This window comes from Dendropsophus ebraccatus, chromosome 2 (assembly GCF_027789765.1).
Source record: "Dendropsophus ebraccatus isolate aDenEbr1 chromosome 2, aDenEbr1.pat, whole genome shotgun sequence".
NCBI classification, from domain to species: Eukaryota; Metazoa; Chordata; class Amphibia; order Anura; family Hylidae; genus Dendropsophus; species Dendropsophus ebraccatus.
Window position 1 is genome coordinate 195,132,494 of NC_091455.1, and position 15,594 is coordinate 195,148,087.

General features: G+C 40.5%; 1 protein-coding gene across 1 annotated transcript in view; it reads right to left on the bottom strand.

Moving 5' to 3' along the window:
* Window positions 1–1,106: 1,106 nt before the first annotated feature.
* Window positions 1,107–15,594, bottom strand: part of JCAD (junctional cadherin 5 associated) — a 79,657-nt gene continuing 65,169 nt past the window's right edge. The window contains exons 4-5 of the mRNA XM_069959004.1: window positions 7,620–11,047; window positions 1,107–5,258 (exon numbers count right to left, since the gene is read on the bottom strand). Coding sequence (XP_069815105.1) covers window positions 5,224–5,258; window positions 7,620–11,047 — 3,463 coding nt within the window. The 3' untranslated portion in view covers window positions 1,107–5,223. The remainder of the gene's footprint in view (window positions 5,259–7,619; window positions 11,048–15,594) is intronic.

The window sequence follows — 15,594 nt, forward strand, 5'->3', positions numbered from 1 at the left end:
GGGTATAAGATCAGGGCACCGTCGTCTACTTCATAAATATCTTATTTTTTATGGTTTGGGTACTGGACCTCTTTAACTGCAAACTATCATCACTTTTAAGGCTCTATAATGGGTTGGACATTGACTTTGACAGAGTACCTTCAACCAATGGTTAGAACTATAGTGCTCCCTTTAATCCTTCTGGAGGAGGGCTAATTTGCATATTCTTTTCCCATGGAACATTGCCTATAAGACACCTTAGCTCAGTCTTGTGGTCTCTCCAAAGAGACATCCTTGCCACGTAGAAGATGGCAGCTCTGCATAACATGGAAGATAGAAGATGTCTTGACTACAAGCAGCTGAGCCTACAAAAGATGGAGCATAGTCATATCCATTGGTCGGATATCTGATTTAACAAAATTGCATTTACAAAAATGTTTACCCTGGTATTCCTTAAGATGCTTAAAGTGATAGTAAGATTCCTAATTATTACCTTTATAAAGAGATATTTGACATGAGATAGTGTTATGTAGCTTATGCCCCTATACATACGGCATCCATATGTAATTATATTCATCGGCAATACCATTTAGATTGCATTAGTGCTGTACATACAATAGTTCATGTAGACATAGCTTTGCTAACATATAAAAAGCTTTGTCATGCTCAGTGCATCATCAGAGAAAGATTGGACAATGTTTATAAAGTTTGTATGTATGGCAAAGATTCATGATGCCCATTCATTTGAGTCAACCAGTACCATGTGGACTCATCAATTCCATATTAACAACATTTAAAGGAGAATCACTCTTTTTGTTAGTAGCTGATCATAGAGTGTTCCGCTGTTAAGTGCTCAGTTGAACTGCAGCGCCACTACAGGGGGAATTAGGCATTACATAGTACCCAATGATATCAATGGGCCATAATTGTAAGGAATGGATCTGTTGGGTGCTACAGAGATAAAGAGATAGGGGGAGATTTATTAAACTGGTGTAAAGTGAAACTGGCTCAGTTGCCCCTAGCAACCAATCAGATTCCACTTTTCATTCCTCACAGACTCCTTGGAAAATGAAAGGTGGAATCTGATTGGTTGCTAGGGGCAACTGAGCCGGTTTCACTTTACACCATGTTTGATAAATCTCCCTCATACTCTTTACCCTGAGATACTTAACAGGCACTGCCTTTATATTATTTTAGAATTACTTATATGTAATTTAAAATGGGTTTTGTTAACCAGACAACCCTTTTAAAGGAATATTTCTGTCTGGTAAAGATGGCTTCCTGGCCCCCTCTGGCCTGCTTGTGTGCCTGCAAGCTACACTGTTTACATAGCTTCTGGAGGACCATAAACAGCATATCATTTCATTTCATCCATATAGGAGTGTATATAGGCTGTGCAGCTCTTACTATAGCTGGGCAGAGTCCCAATATGTTTTTCTTAACTGCATCCCACACAAAGAGCTTAATGTGAGACCAAAGTAGTAGAATTAAAGCTTTCTATAGGTGACCAGAATATATCACTAAAGGTCCTTTTACATGGGGAGGTTATAAGTTAAAGGAGTCCTACGGAAAAAAAAAACATAGGCAGGGGGGGAGGGTGCCGGAACCTAATAAAGTATACTTACCCATCCCCCCCGCAGCGCTGCCTTAGCGATCTCTGACAGCCGCCGGACTCCTGCAGCTCCTGCATCTGCAAAGCTTAGCCAATCAGTCACTGAGGTGTGACACCGCTTTAGTCACTGACTGGCTGAGCGGGCAATGCATCAGCGGGGCCATGACATTGCAGTGGCAGGAGCCAGGGCTCCACCCCCCTGCCTGTTATATATATTTTTTCTATCTGACTTTTCCTTTAAATGAGCATTTCTACGAACACTTGTTCCAGGAAATGGGCCAGCGATCAGCCTGATCTTCTATATTCCCTTAAACCATTGTCCTCAGCTACACAATGCCCTGTGTAACCTGCCAATGTTGAGCAAACAATAATTAAGTTAAAGGACCATATGAAAGATCCAGCTATTCTCTGATCGACTTATTAGGCCTTGTTAAGGCTCGGCATCCACTACCATCGACACTTGTTATCTGCAGGCCATCGACCTGTGTAAAAGGCCCTAAAGGGTTACCCAGCACTCCAAAAACATGGCCACTTTCTTCTAGATACAGCACCACTCTTGTCTCTAGTTCCGGTTTCATTCACTTCAAAAGAACTGAGTTACAAAACCTGCACCCAAACTGGAGACAAGAGTGGTGCTGTCTCTGGATGAAAGTGGCCATGTTTTTGTAGGGCTGGAAAACCCCTTTAAGGCTTTATGCACACTGACATTATATGCTCTGTTCTCCCTCGATTAACATTTGTTCCTTAAATAGAAATACATAAAATATGTACATAAAGTTACCAAAGAGACAACAGAACAAAAATGTAGTGTAAAGCGCCGACTACAAGTATAATGCAGAGTTACCCATTGCAGTCCTCAAGGAACCCCGACAGATCATTTCTTGAGGATATCCCATAGAGGAAACACATGTGCTAATTATATATTTAGTAACTCTAAATAAAGCACTGGTGTAATATAAAGGAAATCCTGAAGACATGACCTTTAGGGGTTCTCTGAGGACTGGTGTGAGAAACACTGTTCTAGTTGATTTTAAGGTCCATCCAAGTCGACAATCTATGGTGAAAACCAAAGTCGGTGGGAACTGATAGAAGAAAAACACATACCTGTCTACTATCACCTGAAACCAAGCAGACGTCCGATGTTCACAGTTACTGATAATCCATCAAAATCTTACAATGTCTTGTTACCCTGGCAGGAGGCTCATATTGTGGAGGTAAAGCAATCACGGGGTCCCCTTGCATGTTACGACTGACCCCATTTTGCCATAACTACTACAAAATGGAAGTGTTCGATACGTATTCTAGAAATACAGATTTTCTACAGCAAAAACTTACTGTATTTAACAGTATATAGATCTCTGCCCATGAAAATCAAAGACCGATATAGAAGATGTTCTCCGTATAGTTAAAGGTTGACACATACCTTGCAATAAGCCCAATACGAATCTGATCAAAGTGCACGACCACTATGAGAGGTGGTCGGCAACGTCCAGTACTTCAGCTACAGTATATATGATTATCATTACATATACACAACGAGAATGGTGAGCGCTGATGTGTCTTATCATAGAAAGGGCGTGTACCACCGAAAATGATGAATTGTGTTAGTAAAGTGCTAGTTTGTATGGAACACAATGGCACGGCTTTGGAATGGCAAAGATGTCTTTGGATGTAGGTTCTGTTTCTTACTTGCAAATGTGATTGGGTGGTAGCAAACATAGGCACTTAAACTAATAGCATCTCATAATTATCCTAAGACTACAGAAAACACACATATATATATTTATATTCTAGTGCAGAGATATGCACCCACCGTCTCTGTGCCTATTGCAGAACTACAAGTAGACTAGAACATGACGTTCCGCAGCAACCACAAAGCTGGAGGAGAGCTAGACCTTTTTTTTCTTCCAACAATTTTTTTGCAGAATATATCACAGTCAATATATATTCTACAGCCTGACGTGATTTGCAAAGTACAATGGCAGAATAAGGCAGAAATCAGGAATGAAGGAAACAGGCACTCATAGCACAAATGGAGTTATCCCATGTAGCTTCAGTCAGACCCCTTGGCTGAAGTCATGATGCCAACAACATCAATGCATGTAAACGAATGGAAATTGTTCCAATGTAACAGTATTGCTTTTATAATGGTGATCCCCCTTCGAATGGTGGACAATGGATTTGTATTTACATAGAAAGCAATGGCATGGGATATAATGTATAAGACCCAACAGTGCTCACCTCTTCTTCCCTATATACAATAGTACAAACAAATATATATCAGGCACAATAAAATATTTTCATCCATTAAGGGTCAAGTTGAATTTCTGAAAGCATCTTGGAATAGACTGCCTGTTTGAAGCCCCATTGAGACTTACTCTTGTGTTATATGCCGAAGTGCTAGTAGTCACAGGGCTAGCCCTCTCTTGATTATTTTAGATTCGAAACTCTATGGCGGAATTAGGCATCGACTGGCTATCGCAACCCAACAATGCAAGGGTATCATATATATATATATATATATATATAAGTATATATCATATAAGTGCTGCCAAGTTGAGAAATTTAACTTTGCTTTAAAAATGACTCCCAACATCATAGAATAGGAGCTATGAGATGGAGGAACATTGAAGACCGTAGATCAAGATATTCAACTATTTGATTGGAGATGAAAGTTCTCTTGATAGTATCAAACCTTACTCGTACTGGTGCCGTCCTGTTAATACTCTTGGCAAACTCTTTCCATTTGGCATCGTCACTTTACAGATCATCGCAAGCAGCAAGTCTTTCTACTCTCGAAAAAAAAACCTAGCCGTCATCGTGATGTTTACCGATTCCTCTCCGATGAAGAAAACCCACACTCCACATTGCAGCCAGTTCTTTTTCCTATATGTCTTTAAAACCTCCCCCACAGTCAAAACATTTTGCAGTTCTCTAGCAGAACAGACACACATCCAATTAGACGTGTTCATTCTCTTTCCGAACTGTTGTTTAGAAGGTTTTTTGTTTTTTTTTGCATTCATAAAACACACATCATTTCTTCAAAACAAAGTTCTTTTTTTTTTCTCCACCGAACTGTCATCAGTGAAGAGGTTTAATGATGTGTGATGAGTTGGTTTCATTACGTGTTTAGCCATCCGTCAAAAATGCAGCAAAGTACAAGCATCCGTAGAGGAGTCGAGTAGTAACACAGGTAAAAAAAAATAAAAAGAAAAAATTAGGAACAGGCTCTTCCAAGTCCATGCAACATGTCGGTGTGGATACATTCAGATTGTTACTAGTTTCCTAGCTCATATACCTATACAGAGTTCAATACTACATTCATTGGAACCATGACGCACAATGTGCTCGTCGTATAGGAGTTTACAGAACTCAGTGGTAAGAGTTGGCCAGAAATTTCTTCAGTGTGCTTTTTACAAAAAGATTCTTTCCCGGGAAATTCCATGTATCTTTCCTGTAGATCTACTATTCACATACTGTATATACAGTGCAGATGACGAGTTGCGTTCATTTGGCAGTAGTAACGGCAGTGTGGGTTTGCCATCGATAACTGAAGACCAGGTAATATCACCGTCTGGCTATCTTAGTACACATTCATTGACACTGTATGAAATGGACTCTCAAGGTTTAGGTTAGACTCTTTCCACTCTTGCTGGGTCATAGGCATCTGTGAAAAATAAAAAAATATAAATTGTTACCTATTGGATAAATCATTTTACTCCAATAACATTTAAAAGCTAAGCGATAGGTCAACTTCAACCAATAGACCAAAAGAAGCATTTCTATTACCAACATCAACCACCTTTACAAAAATCCTAAATCAATTAAAAGATCTTCAAGAATGTCTAGGGATACTTTTTTGTTTTTTGCGGCTTACCTGCTTGCCTCAAAGAAGAGGGAAATAACATAAACCAACGTACAGAAAATCAAAAGAAGCTGACATGAAGGTCATAGTCAAGAAAGTCTCAGGCTCTGTTCTTGTTCAATGCTTTTAACAACTCAGTTGTTATACTAGTAATAAAGATAGGAAGCAGCACAGCCTTCTCTATTTATAAGATCAAATCCAAGATGTGCAAAGCTGCAGTGACCGATCCTGGTTCATAGACCTTCCAAGACTTGACAAAAACAAGAAAAACTGCAGCACTCACAATATCAGGCCGGGTTTACACTATGTACGACACCGGGCGTTCGGCGACACGGCCATGTCACAGAACAGCTGGTGTCAGTGAAGTTCATCCTAGCGGTCCTCATCATGAATAGCGGTCGCACAAAACTTACATATCAGTTTTTGGTGCGACCGCAAGTAATCCCGGCCGGAGTGTATACAGAGTGTATACACTCCAGCCGGGATTCCATCGTAATTAGAGTTGAGCGAACCGGGTTCGGGTTCGAGTCGATCCGAACCCGAACGTTCGGTATTTGATTAGCGGTGGCTGCTGAACTTGGATAAAGCTCTAAGGTTGTCTGGAAAACATGGATACAGCCAATGACTATATCCATGTTTTCCACATAGCCTTAGGGCTTTATCCAAGTTCACCGCTAATCAAATACCGAAAGTTCGGGTTTGGATCGCCTCGAGCATGCTCCAGGTTCGCTGATCTCTAATCGTAATGAATGTGACAGGTAAATTTATTAAATAACAGCCGTGGTTGTGAACTTAGCCTGCAAGCAGATGGATGCTTTTAACTGTCCCATTGAAATGAATAGGATCAGTTCAAAGATCCGTTTCCCTCCGGCGCTTTTTTCTTGTGCCGGAGGGAAATGCCGCCGGATCGTTGAGTGAATGTAAACCCGGCCTTAAACAATGCAGCAAATCAGGATTTGTTGAATAAAATCAAAGTTTTTTACCTTTATGTGACTTATACTAGTAAAAGAATAACTGGAAGAAGCCCCTGATCAAAACAAGAGTATGTACAGTATATAGATAAAATAAATCTCCGCGTATAGGTTTGACTACACCTCCCAAGTTCAACAATATAGAGATGTCTAGAATTCTTTTGGCATAGTATTTTTTTACCACAGCTTTCAAAGAAATATAAAGAAATATAATGGGGCGTCCCGATCCACTGCAGCACAAAGGAACACATGTTTTTTAAGGAAGATTAAATAAAGATTTTTTCATTTTAACGGTGAGTGTCCTCAATTTATTCTCTTTATTGATGATATAAAGAAATATAATGCCTTATTCTCAAATGGGTATTGAAGAATTCAACAGATATATAGATATATATTGGAGGACAAGACAAAGCAAGCCATGCAGGCCTTAAGTTATCATAAAGACATAAAAAGGAAGGGGTGGCACGGAGGGGTAAGAAAACAAGCCCACTTTGGTCAGTGAATTTTACTGTTATAATAGTACTAAGTGCAAACTTAGACTAGACAGCCAAAAATACTAATTTCCCTAAATTTGTAACAGTGGGTCTCATGCTGTTGATTTTTGCCCCCGCGTATACTCACCAGCAGATCGGTGTCCTGCGGCACCGTTCACATCCAGCGCGTGTTCATGTTACCGCTCTTCTGTCCCTCTTCTGTCTCCAGGCCGGAAGTCATGCTCTCCCATAGAGAATGCATCGGAGAACTTGACTTCTGGCCTGCACACAGAAGAGAGGTGATGTGAATGTGCACAGGATTTGAACGGTGGCACAGTTCCGGAACAAAGTCACGCTGAGGGACACCGATCATTGCTGGGGAGTATCGGAGCCAGCATGCAGTGGGGGTGGGGGCATGTGGGGAGTTTAGCAGATAAAAAAAAAATCTGGAATGCGTCTTTAAGACTGCAAAGTCTAAGTTTAGATCAATTGTTATGCCCAAATGTGGTGCAACTGGTGCACAGAGTGATGTGCAAACCATGCCCCCTTTCCTGCTAGTCCATGGCCCAACAAAGTTCACAACGTAATAATTCTTGTTAGCCAGAATTCTGGAACATTTGCAATAGTTATTTTACCCCAACCAGGGTTCACAGAGCCCTGATCAGGGGGTGCCCAGAAAACACACCAACAAGACTCACAAGTCTCAAAACATATGTTACCTGTGCATGATAGATCCAGCCTTTCTTTTCCTTTTGGTGTTAAGAGTATACTCTCATCCAAGGAGATGACTCGTTTATAAATGGAGCCGGTGGAGAATTTCCGCGTTCTTCCATCTTGCATCCCATGGAACTGTTTTTCTTCATCTAGCTCATCACCTGAATCTGTGCTTTTAATACTTAACCTCCTCATTCGAGAAACAGAATCAACCTCTTTCATTCGAGCAAGGCGATCGACAGCAGTCCGAACAGGTGTGGAGGCAAGCTTCCCCTGTAATGTTTCAATCTTTTTGGAGGGGTTCCTTACCCTTTTTTCCGCATTGCGAGTAATATTCGTCTCACTATGTTCTGAAACCGAATGAAACAAGAAAGGCGGATCCTGACGTTGGTCAACGTCTTTTAACTTCTCAGCAGCTTTCTCGTTGTCTAAAGGCAAATGTAGGATACTCTTGAATACCCCTGTTGTTTCTTTTGTAGGAAAAAAAATTTCACTCACTTTTTTCTCCTTTACACTCTTGTCTGGCGGTAAGCTAGGGAGAACATTCTCGGGACTTTGAGCTTCAGAGCTCCCATTTGACACCAGGCAATCATCTGCTACATCAATCCCCAGAATTCTTGCAGCCCTCTCGTGTAGAGACTCATTCTCAGGAATATCCAAATAATTGTGCTCCTCATAAAAGTCTCCATTACGGTTTGTGCTGATGAACTGCTTACTGAGGTCAGGAACAGAACGCCCATGACTTCTGTCAGCTAGTGACAACTTTCGGATCATATTGTCCCCTAGTTGGCCAAATTTTGCACAGCTAACCTTCACGATGTCAAAAAACGTATGGTCAAAACATGTTTTGTCTTCTTTAAAGTGGTGAAGGTCAGCATCTGCGGAATGCTGTTTTTTATTGTTGGGGATTTTACTTGCATGTGTTTGTTCCTGTTCTGACTTAGTCATCGCTCCAGTGTTTGTAGCCACCTTGTCTCCAGCTTTCTTGGTTTGAGCTTGTGTTTCTCCCATAAGGCATCCATCCAACAGCTTCACAGCTTTATTCTTCACCTCGGCCATCTTTGAAGGTTTGCATAATTCAGTTCCAACCTCACTAATATCATATGTCAACTTCTCTGGGTACCAACTATCTATCTTACTTTGATCCTGAAGAATCTCAAACATTGGGACTTCTTCGATTTCTATGATATGTCTATTGTTGCTCAACATTTCTCTCCTCAACGCTGTCCTTGTAAAGTCCACCTGGGTCACCATACTTTGCTCCTTCACCACGCTCTTTTCTCCCTCACTAGTAGTAGAACTACCATCTTGATCCTGAAACTCTTTATTCATACTTTCGAGTTCGCTTATAGCATCCCATGGACGCCGATTTACAGGTTTTAAAAGGAACTGTCCAAAAATTTCTTTTTTATTGCATACATTTTCTTCTGCAAGCTCATTCTTTTCGCACTTGACAATTTTTTCTTTACCATCTATATTTGCATTGGGAAGGTCAGCCCTTTGGCACGGTTCTGTTCTAGGTATCTGCGTCACCAATAAAGAAGTCCTGGAGAATGCACTATTAGTAGACGGTGTAAAGCTAACTTGACCTTTTATCCCGAATATATTTTGTCTTCCATTTTCTGGATGTCTTCTTGGATCTCCCAACGCACCTGTTGGAACAATTTGGGATTTATTTTCCAGTTCACTTTCTTTTGTACCATTGTAAAGCGGGGAAGTTGGTATATCTGTAATAACGGTTTGAGTTTGTTGGTCTTTGTACTGATCGCCTGGCCAGGAGCCAGAATATGTCAGTTCTTTGTGTTTCCTCTGCTCACCAGATCTGAGGTCATTTGCTTGTTTATTTTCCTCTGTTTTGGACTGGGCTTGTTTTAGTAGCTCGGTATTATTGTTCATGCTTCCTGTAAGTGTTTGCAGCTCCAAGTCACTGGAAGATCCACTTAAAAGCCTTTGCTCATGTAGACCCCCATTGCTATGTTTTAACATGTTCATCCTGTCCACATTGTCTGCTATACGGTTGTTGCTCTTAGACATATCTGATGTGGCGGAGTCAGCTTTAACGGGAATGGAGACCAAGCAAAATATTGTTTCATTGAGTTTTCTCTTTGAACTTTTTTTACTAAAAACAAACGATTCGGGTTCAAATTTTTTCACTTTCGTTACGGTTTCACAAGCACTATCGGAATGGGTCTTTTTCAATGACAGTTTGTGGGTAGGCTCACTGTCCTCTGGTAAACTGCAAGCCGTGGCTCCATCTCTATTTTCCGAAAGAGGATAGCACATTTGGTCGGGGATGGAGATGTGCAACCATTGCTTGTGTTTTATACCTTCTCTTTTTACAAAATGATGGCCTGCACTTCTAGGATTGATAAAGGCACTGTCTTGTTCTCGCTTCCGAAAGTTACTTTCTTGGCTGGACTGCTCGATTCTAAAGTGGTCATTGTGTTTCTTACTGTGATTGTGTTTTTCTGCCTCCTGGGCACCTGCTATATGTTTTATACGTGGATCATCAAATGGGATATATTGCACAGAGTGTTTACAACGTTCCGAATGCCTATGGATGGCAGGTTTAATGAATGGACCATTATTTCCAAGACAACAGGCTATCTTTTTGTCGCTTGTGCTGGGTTTCTCCACCGAAATATTTTGGCGTATGCAATCACTTGAGCGAGGCACTTTTTTATAAGGTTGACAAGCTGCATGTAGGAGAGGCGGTGACTTATACGATGGGGGAGGTATATAATGGGGGGGTTCCATGCCTGAGTCATGTAAGCAGGATTCCTGGAGGGCCTCTAACACTTTAGGGGATGAGTGATGTTCCTCTTTTTGTTGGTTATCCTGGTTTTCAGTTACATCCACAGCTCCCCATGTTTGCTGGTGAACTTCATATGAGGGTGGCTTTGAGGGTCGAATATATTTCGGTTTTAAGAATGAGCTTTTGAAGTCCTGTTGTCCAACATATTTATCCTGTGAGTGTATTTTATTTTCCTTTACAAAGGAACTGTCACCCGTAGTTGAAGATATAGCCATATGACTTGGACCATCAGGAGAAACCTTTAGTGTCAATTGAGATTTCTGTTTATTTGGGCCGAAAAAGCAACCTTCTTCAAGAATCGGAGGGGTGAATTGTAGCTTCTCGGAGCTGCCATCTGACATCTGGCTCTCTGATGATTTTGGACTCACTCTTACTTTTTGCTTCACTTTATCCACATTTTCAGTTACTATATTGTGAAATTCCTTGGTGTTTTTATCTATAAAATTTAACTTCCTCCTTGTTTCAATATCTGCGAATGGGGCAATATTATCACCAGTTTGTCTACTGCCCCCATGATTTAATAAAACACTAAAATCCTGGCCTCTCCTTCTCCAGTACTGGATATCTTTATCTGTTCTTGCCCAGCATGGCTTTTCAGTTTGAAGTCTTTCAGGGACCCTGAAACAGAAAAAAAATTGAATGAGAACGAGAGGAATAAAAATCATAGTGAACAGTTTGTCACCAATATACAGAACACAAAACCACCATGGCCCCCTTCACCAGCCCTCCCCATATCATGATTGCCCCAACCGTAGTGGAAAAACAACAGAGGTAAACAAGGCTGATACCATAGATTTGTATGGAAACACTTTGAGATGTGGTAACATTGGATGTCTTTAGTTTAATTTTTTGTTTTGTTTAGCTATGAAAACGGGACCAGCGCACAAAGTGAATGTACTGACTGTACACAGCTCATTTACAATGATAATTTATCTTATTTAAACCACCTCTCTAGTATTGTGTGGGCCCTCCTTGTGCCTCAACATTCAAATGGATTAGGGGTATTCAGAGGACAAGTCAGTAAGTTTTTTCCTGGGGAACATTGCCTGGCTTATAAGACGCCCTATGCTAGTTTGGCAGTTTCTCTAATAAGACACATAAATCCCTCAGACTCAAGTCTTAAAGTGGACCTGTCGTCACAACTTTCAAAATCTAAATAGATTTCATAGTAGATGTCATATAAAGCAAGTTTGCAATTTTTATTCTTTTTTTTTTAGTTATCATAGAAAACACAGTACTTCCTGTTTTCTGACTTTTATTTATCAAAAAACAGGAAACAGTCAGAAAACAGGAAGTCCCGTGTCTCTGCCTTCAGAAGACTGAACCTGGATTTCTGGTAAGTTCAGCTTTGTTTTACAGCATGATAACAACAACAACAACAAATAATTTTTGTTCTTTATATCACATCTACTGTTGATTTAGATTCTGAAAGTTATACCGACAGGACTTTAAACTAAGGGCTTGTTTACATATCTCTGTCATCTGGCATATGGCATTTATGATGCAGAAATTTGTAAAAAATTTTTGCTAAATAATATAAAGAAATATCCATGCTTAAATTTAATTCCACCATCCTTCATAGGATAACACTAGTACTATATTCAAGATCTGTACCTGATGGAATGAATACTTGACCATAAAAAGGGCCCAAGTAGAGTAAGGCTGGTATTACACGGAGCGATTATCGTTCGAAAAATCTTTAAATCGTTCGGATTTGAACGATAATCATTTCATGTAATAGCAGGCAACGATTAAACGACCAACGAGAAATCGTTGATCGTTTAATAGGATCCGGACCTATTTTTATCGTTTGATCGTTCGCACATCGTTCGTTGGAATAAGAATTCGCAGCTAAAATGTACGCAATACCGACGACTAAACGACCGCAAGAACGATTATAAATAACGATCATCGTTTCATGAAATTGGGCGAACGATTTTGATTCATTTGCCTTAGCGGTTTAAGATCGTTTATCGTTAATCGTTAGTCGTCGAAAAATTGCTTGGTGTAATAGTACCCTAAGAAACAAATGATAAGCCAGATGGTTATATTCCAGGCACACCTTGGCTTCTATATTATGGTCACCATAAACTAACCCCCATAGCCCTTCCCCATGGAAGGTCTAGATATTGCAGTCATAATACAGATGCTAAAATAATCTTTAGTAATTCAGTAATCCCATTACTGAACAGTCTCTCCCCAGCCTGAAATGCCAAAAACCAGTGAAGGTACAGTAGATATTATTCAATTGAGCAGTAGATGTAGATAAGATTGTTCTATATAAATCAATAGTACTTCTGCATGACTTATGACCAGTCATTGCATTCGTCATCTACATCCTGTCTGCCTCCATGATTCTGTGCTTAGGATTTTGTTGAGAAGTTTCCCTTACTAAAAGACAATTCAATAATGGAAGCCAGAAGTGTAGGAACTAAAAGAAGCTGATTTATAAGATATGGAAATTATTTTAGGTTCAATGTCCGGAAACGAGTTGTCATCATTTCTCTTTACATCTCCGCCACCAGCGAAATGACAAAGGAGAAGAATTCAATTTGACACATATAGGACGAGGATGTGAGCGGAATCCGAGAGAAAATATTCCTCTCAGGTTAAAAGTCCATGTGGTTAATTCTTGGCTTTCAGCTCTGCTGTATTATACTACTCAAAAAAACATATTATTTCATTGGTTTCTGCTCGTTGGAATGTACTGTATGATCCTGGTGTTGGTGTTGTCTTAAAGGGCTTGTTTGCTTGTATACATTTTTATTTATTTATTTTTTTTAAATAAAAAAAAGAAAAATTACCAATCCCCTGTTGCCAGAAATTCTTACAGTGGTGCGTCTGATCTCTGCTGATCTCCACTTCCTCTTCCCAGGATCTAAACACAGGAAATGCCCACTTAGCCAATCACTGATTGAGCGGGTCACCTCTGTGGCCAGTGATTGGCCGTGTGTCCGGACGGGACCAAGAAGTGGAGATCAGCAGGGATTTGAACACCATCTAAATATTTTTTTCTTTTGCAGTATACAGTACCTGTTATTTCAAAAGTTTCTTAAACCCTGCACAGTTTTTGTTATGATTGTGCCTGTTCAGACCACAGTGCAGTCCTCTGCCTGTCAAGTCTGTCAGAGACTGTGCTCTTGGCTATGATTTAGTCTAAATTGTATGTCTCCTTTTCACCTGTCTGAACTGTGTATTATGCTCATACTTTCTGTGTGGTGATTGACAGATTTCCACCACACCTGTCTGGTTTCTTCTGCTCCCCTAGCAGGGCTGCAGATAGTTTAGATTGAGTAGTGATGGACAGTTGCCTTTGCCACTTGTCTCCATTCCCTGCCAGTCTGTGTTCTGTGTGGTCTGGATGTCAGTGGACTGGTCAAATCACGCTCTGGACCGGTACTCTGTCATCTCAAAAGAAGTCCACTTGTGCTTTGGGACGTTGCTTGCATCAATCTCTTGTAGCTTGAGATGGCATTTCATTTTAGATTTTTTAAAAAAATTCGGATGTTTTTGCCTTCTGTTCTTGTACCGTACTACTATTTCCGGTTTGACCTGTATCTGCTTGACTAATCTCAATTGTGTTTGTCTTTCTTGTCTTGTTCTGTTTCCTTTACCCAGTGAAGGGAATGTCGCCCAGTTATCGCCGGCCACCTAGGGTCAGGTTGGCAGGAAGGCAGAGACAGTCTTGGAGGCCTAGCACTGGGGCTCACACTGTCTGTCGGACCCTGTTTTCCATCCAGGTCTCAGGTTCCCTTACATTTCTATTAGATTTTAGTACCCTCGATGGTGGAAAGCTATTTCTTTTTCTCTTAATTGTAGAGAGAAAGAGGAGCACAGCAGGGATGTTTGCCAGTAGTAAGAGTAGGAATAAACTAATCATCATCAGGATTACAGGATTACACTAAACACTGAGATGCTACTGTTTCTGCTGAGAAACTAAAGGAAGGGAGGGGCTAGTATTGTAGAGATATAGCAGCAGATAAACTGGTATTTACATAAGGGGCAGCTGCACTGAGCTTTATGGATAGCGATAGATTAGAAGGAAGCCTTGATTTACCTTTCAGAAACAGTGTGGATCACCTTAATAATCATTGTGGCTTGGCTTGGTCTTTCTCTCTCTCTTTTTTTTTTAATCTCTCCTACACATAGCACATGGTAAGCCCCACCTCCACATCCTGTGTTTTGTCCTGATCTCTCTGTTACTTTACAGATATGTTACATAGCCTATGAAAAGGACCGTGTTTGGAATGCCATTGATCATTTAAATCTTCCAAGGTGCTTGAAAAAAAGCCACAAGGCATTTTCAAAATTTTAGCTTATATACATGACAATAGCAAGGAAACCAAACTTGTAGAATATATTTTGGTTTTTCAGTTTGCTGACTTAATGATTAATTATTATAATAATAGGATTTAGGATTAGGTCACATAGGGAGAATTTCTGTGGTTTGTCAGAAGTTCAGGGAACCTGCCCTGATGGCTTCTACAAATATCTTACATTCATGTTATCCCCAAATGGGCAATTCTAGTGTCTTCTTATTGAATGCAGTTTGCACTTGGTTTCCATTATGATCATCAAAACAGATGAAACAGAGCTGAATCAGTGCAATTTCTGATTACTAATAAGCCAGTGAGTTCAAAGGATGCAATAGGATTACAAGAATGTAAACCCCAAATAAAGCTATGGGAGGAATTTATGAGCGAACCTGCCAAACGTTTGGGTTCGTCTGAACTCGAGTGTTCGCCGTTTGACTCCCGCTGCCAGGAGAAGTTTGATTTAGTCTGAGAGCTGCCAACATGGATACAGCCTAAGATCTCTGGCTACATCCAAGTTTTCCAGGACTTCACAGGATTTCATCCAACTTCTTCGGGAAGCAGGAGTCAAATAGTGAAGGTTTGGGTTCGGACAGATCAAATTTGCCAAATAACTGTATATCTAAAAGTCCACATAAACGTTATACTTTTTCGGCTGTACACGCCGCTCACAGAAGGTTTGGCTGTCAGTATAAGGTAAATAGGGCTCTCCCTAACGACCACCAACAGATTATATCAGTGGAGACAGGCATGGGGTGTGATGGAAAATCACTGCCAGACCCCTTTGTTCTGGGTGAGATAAGCCACAGCCAGAGCTCTGTGGTTGAGGATTACCCCTACCCATTGAGAACA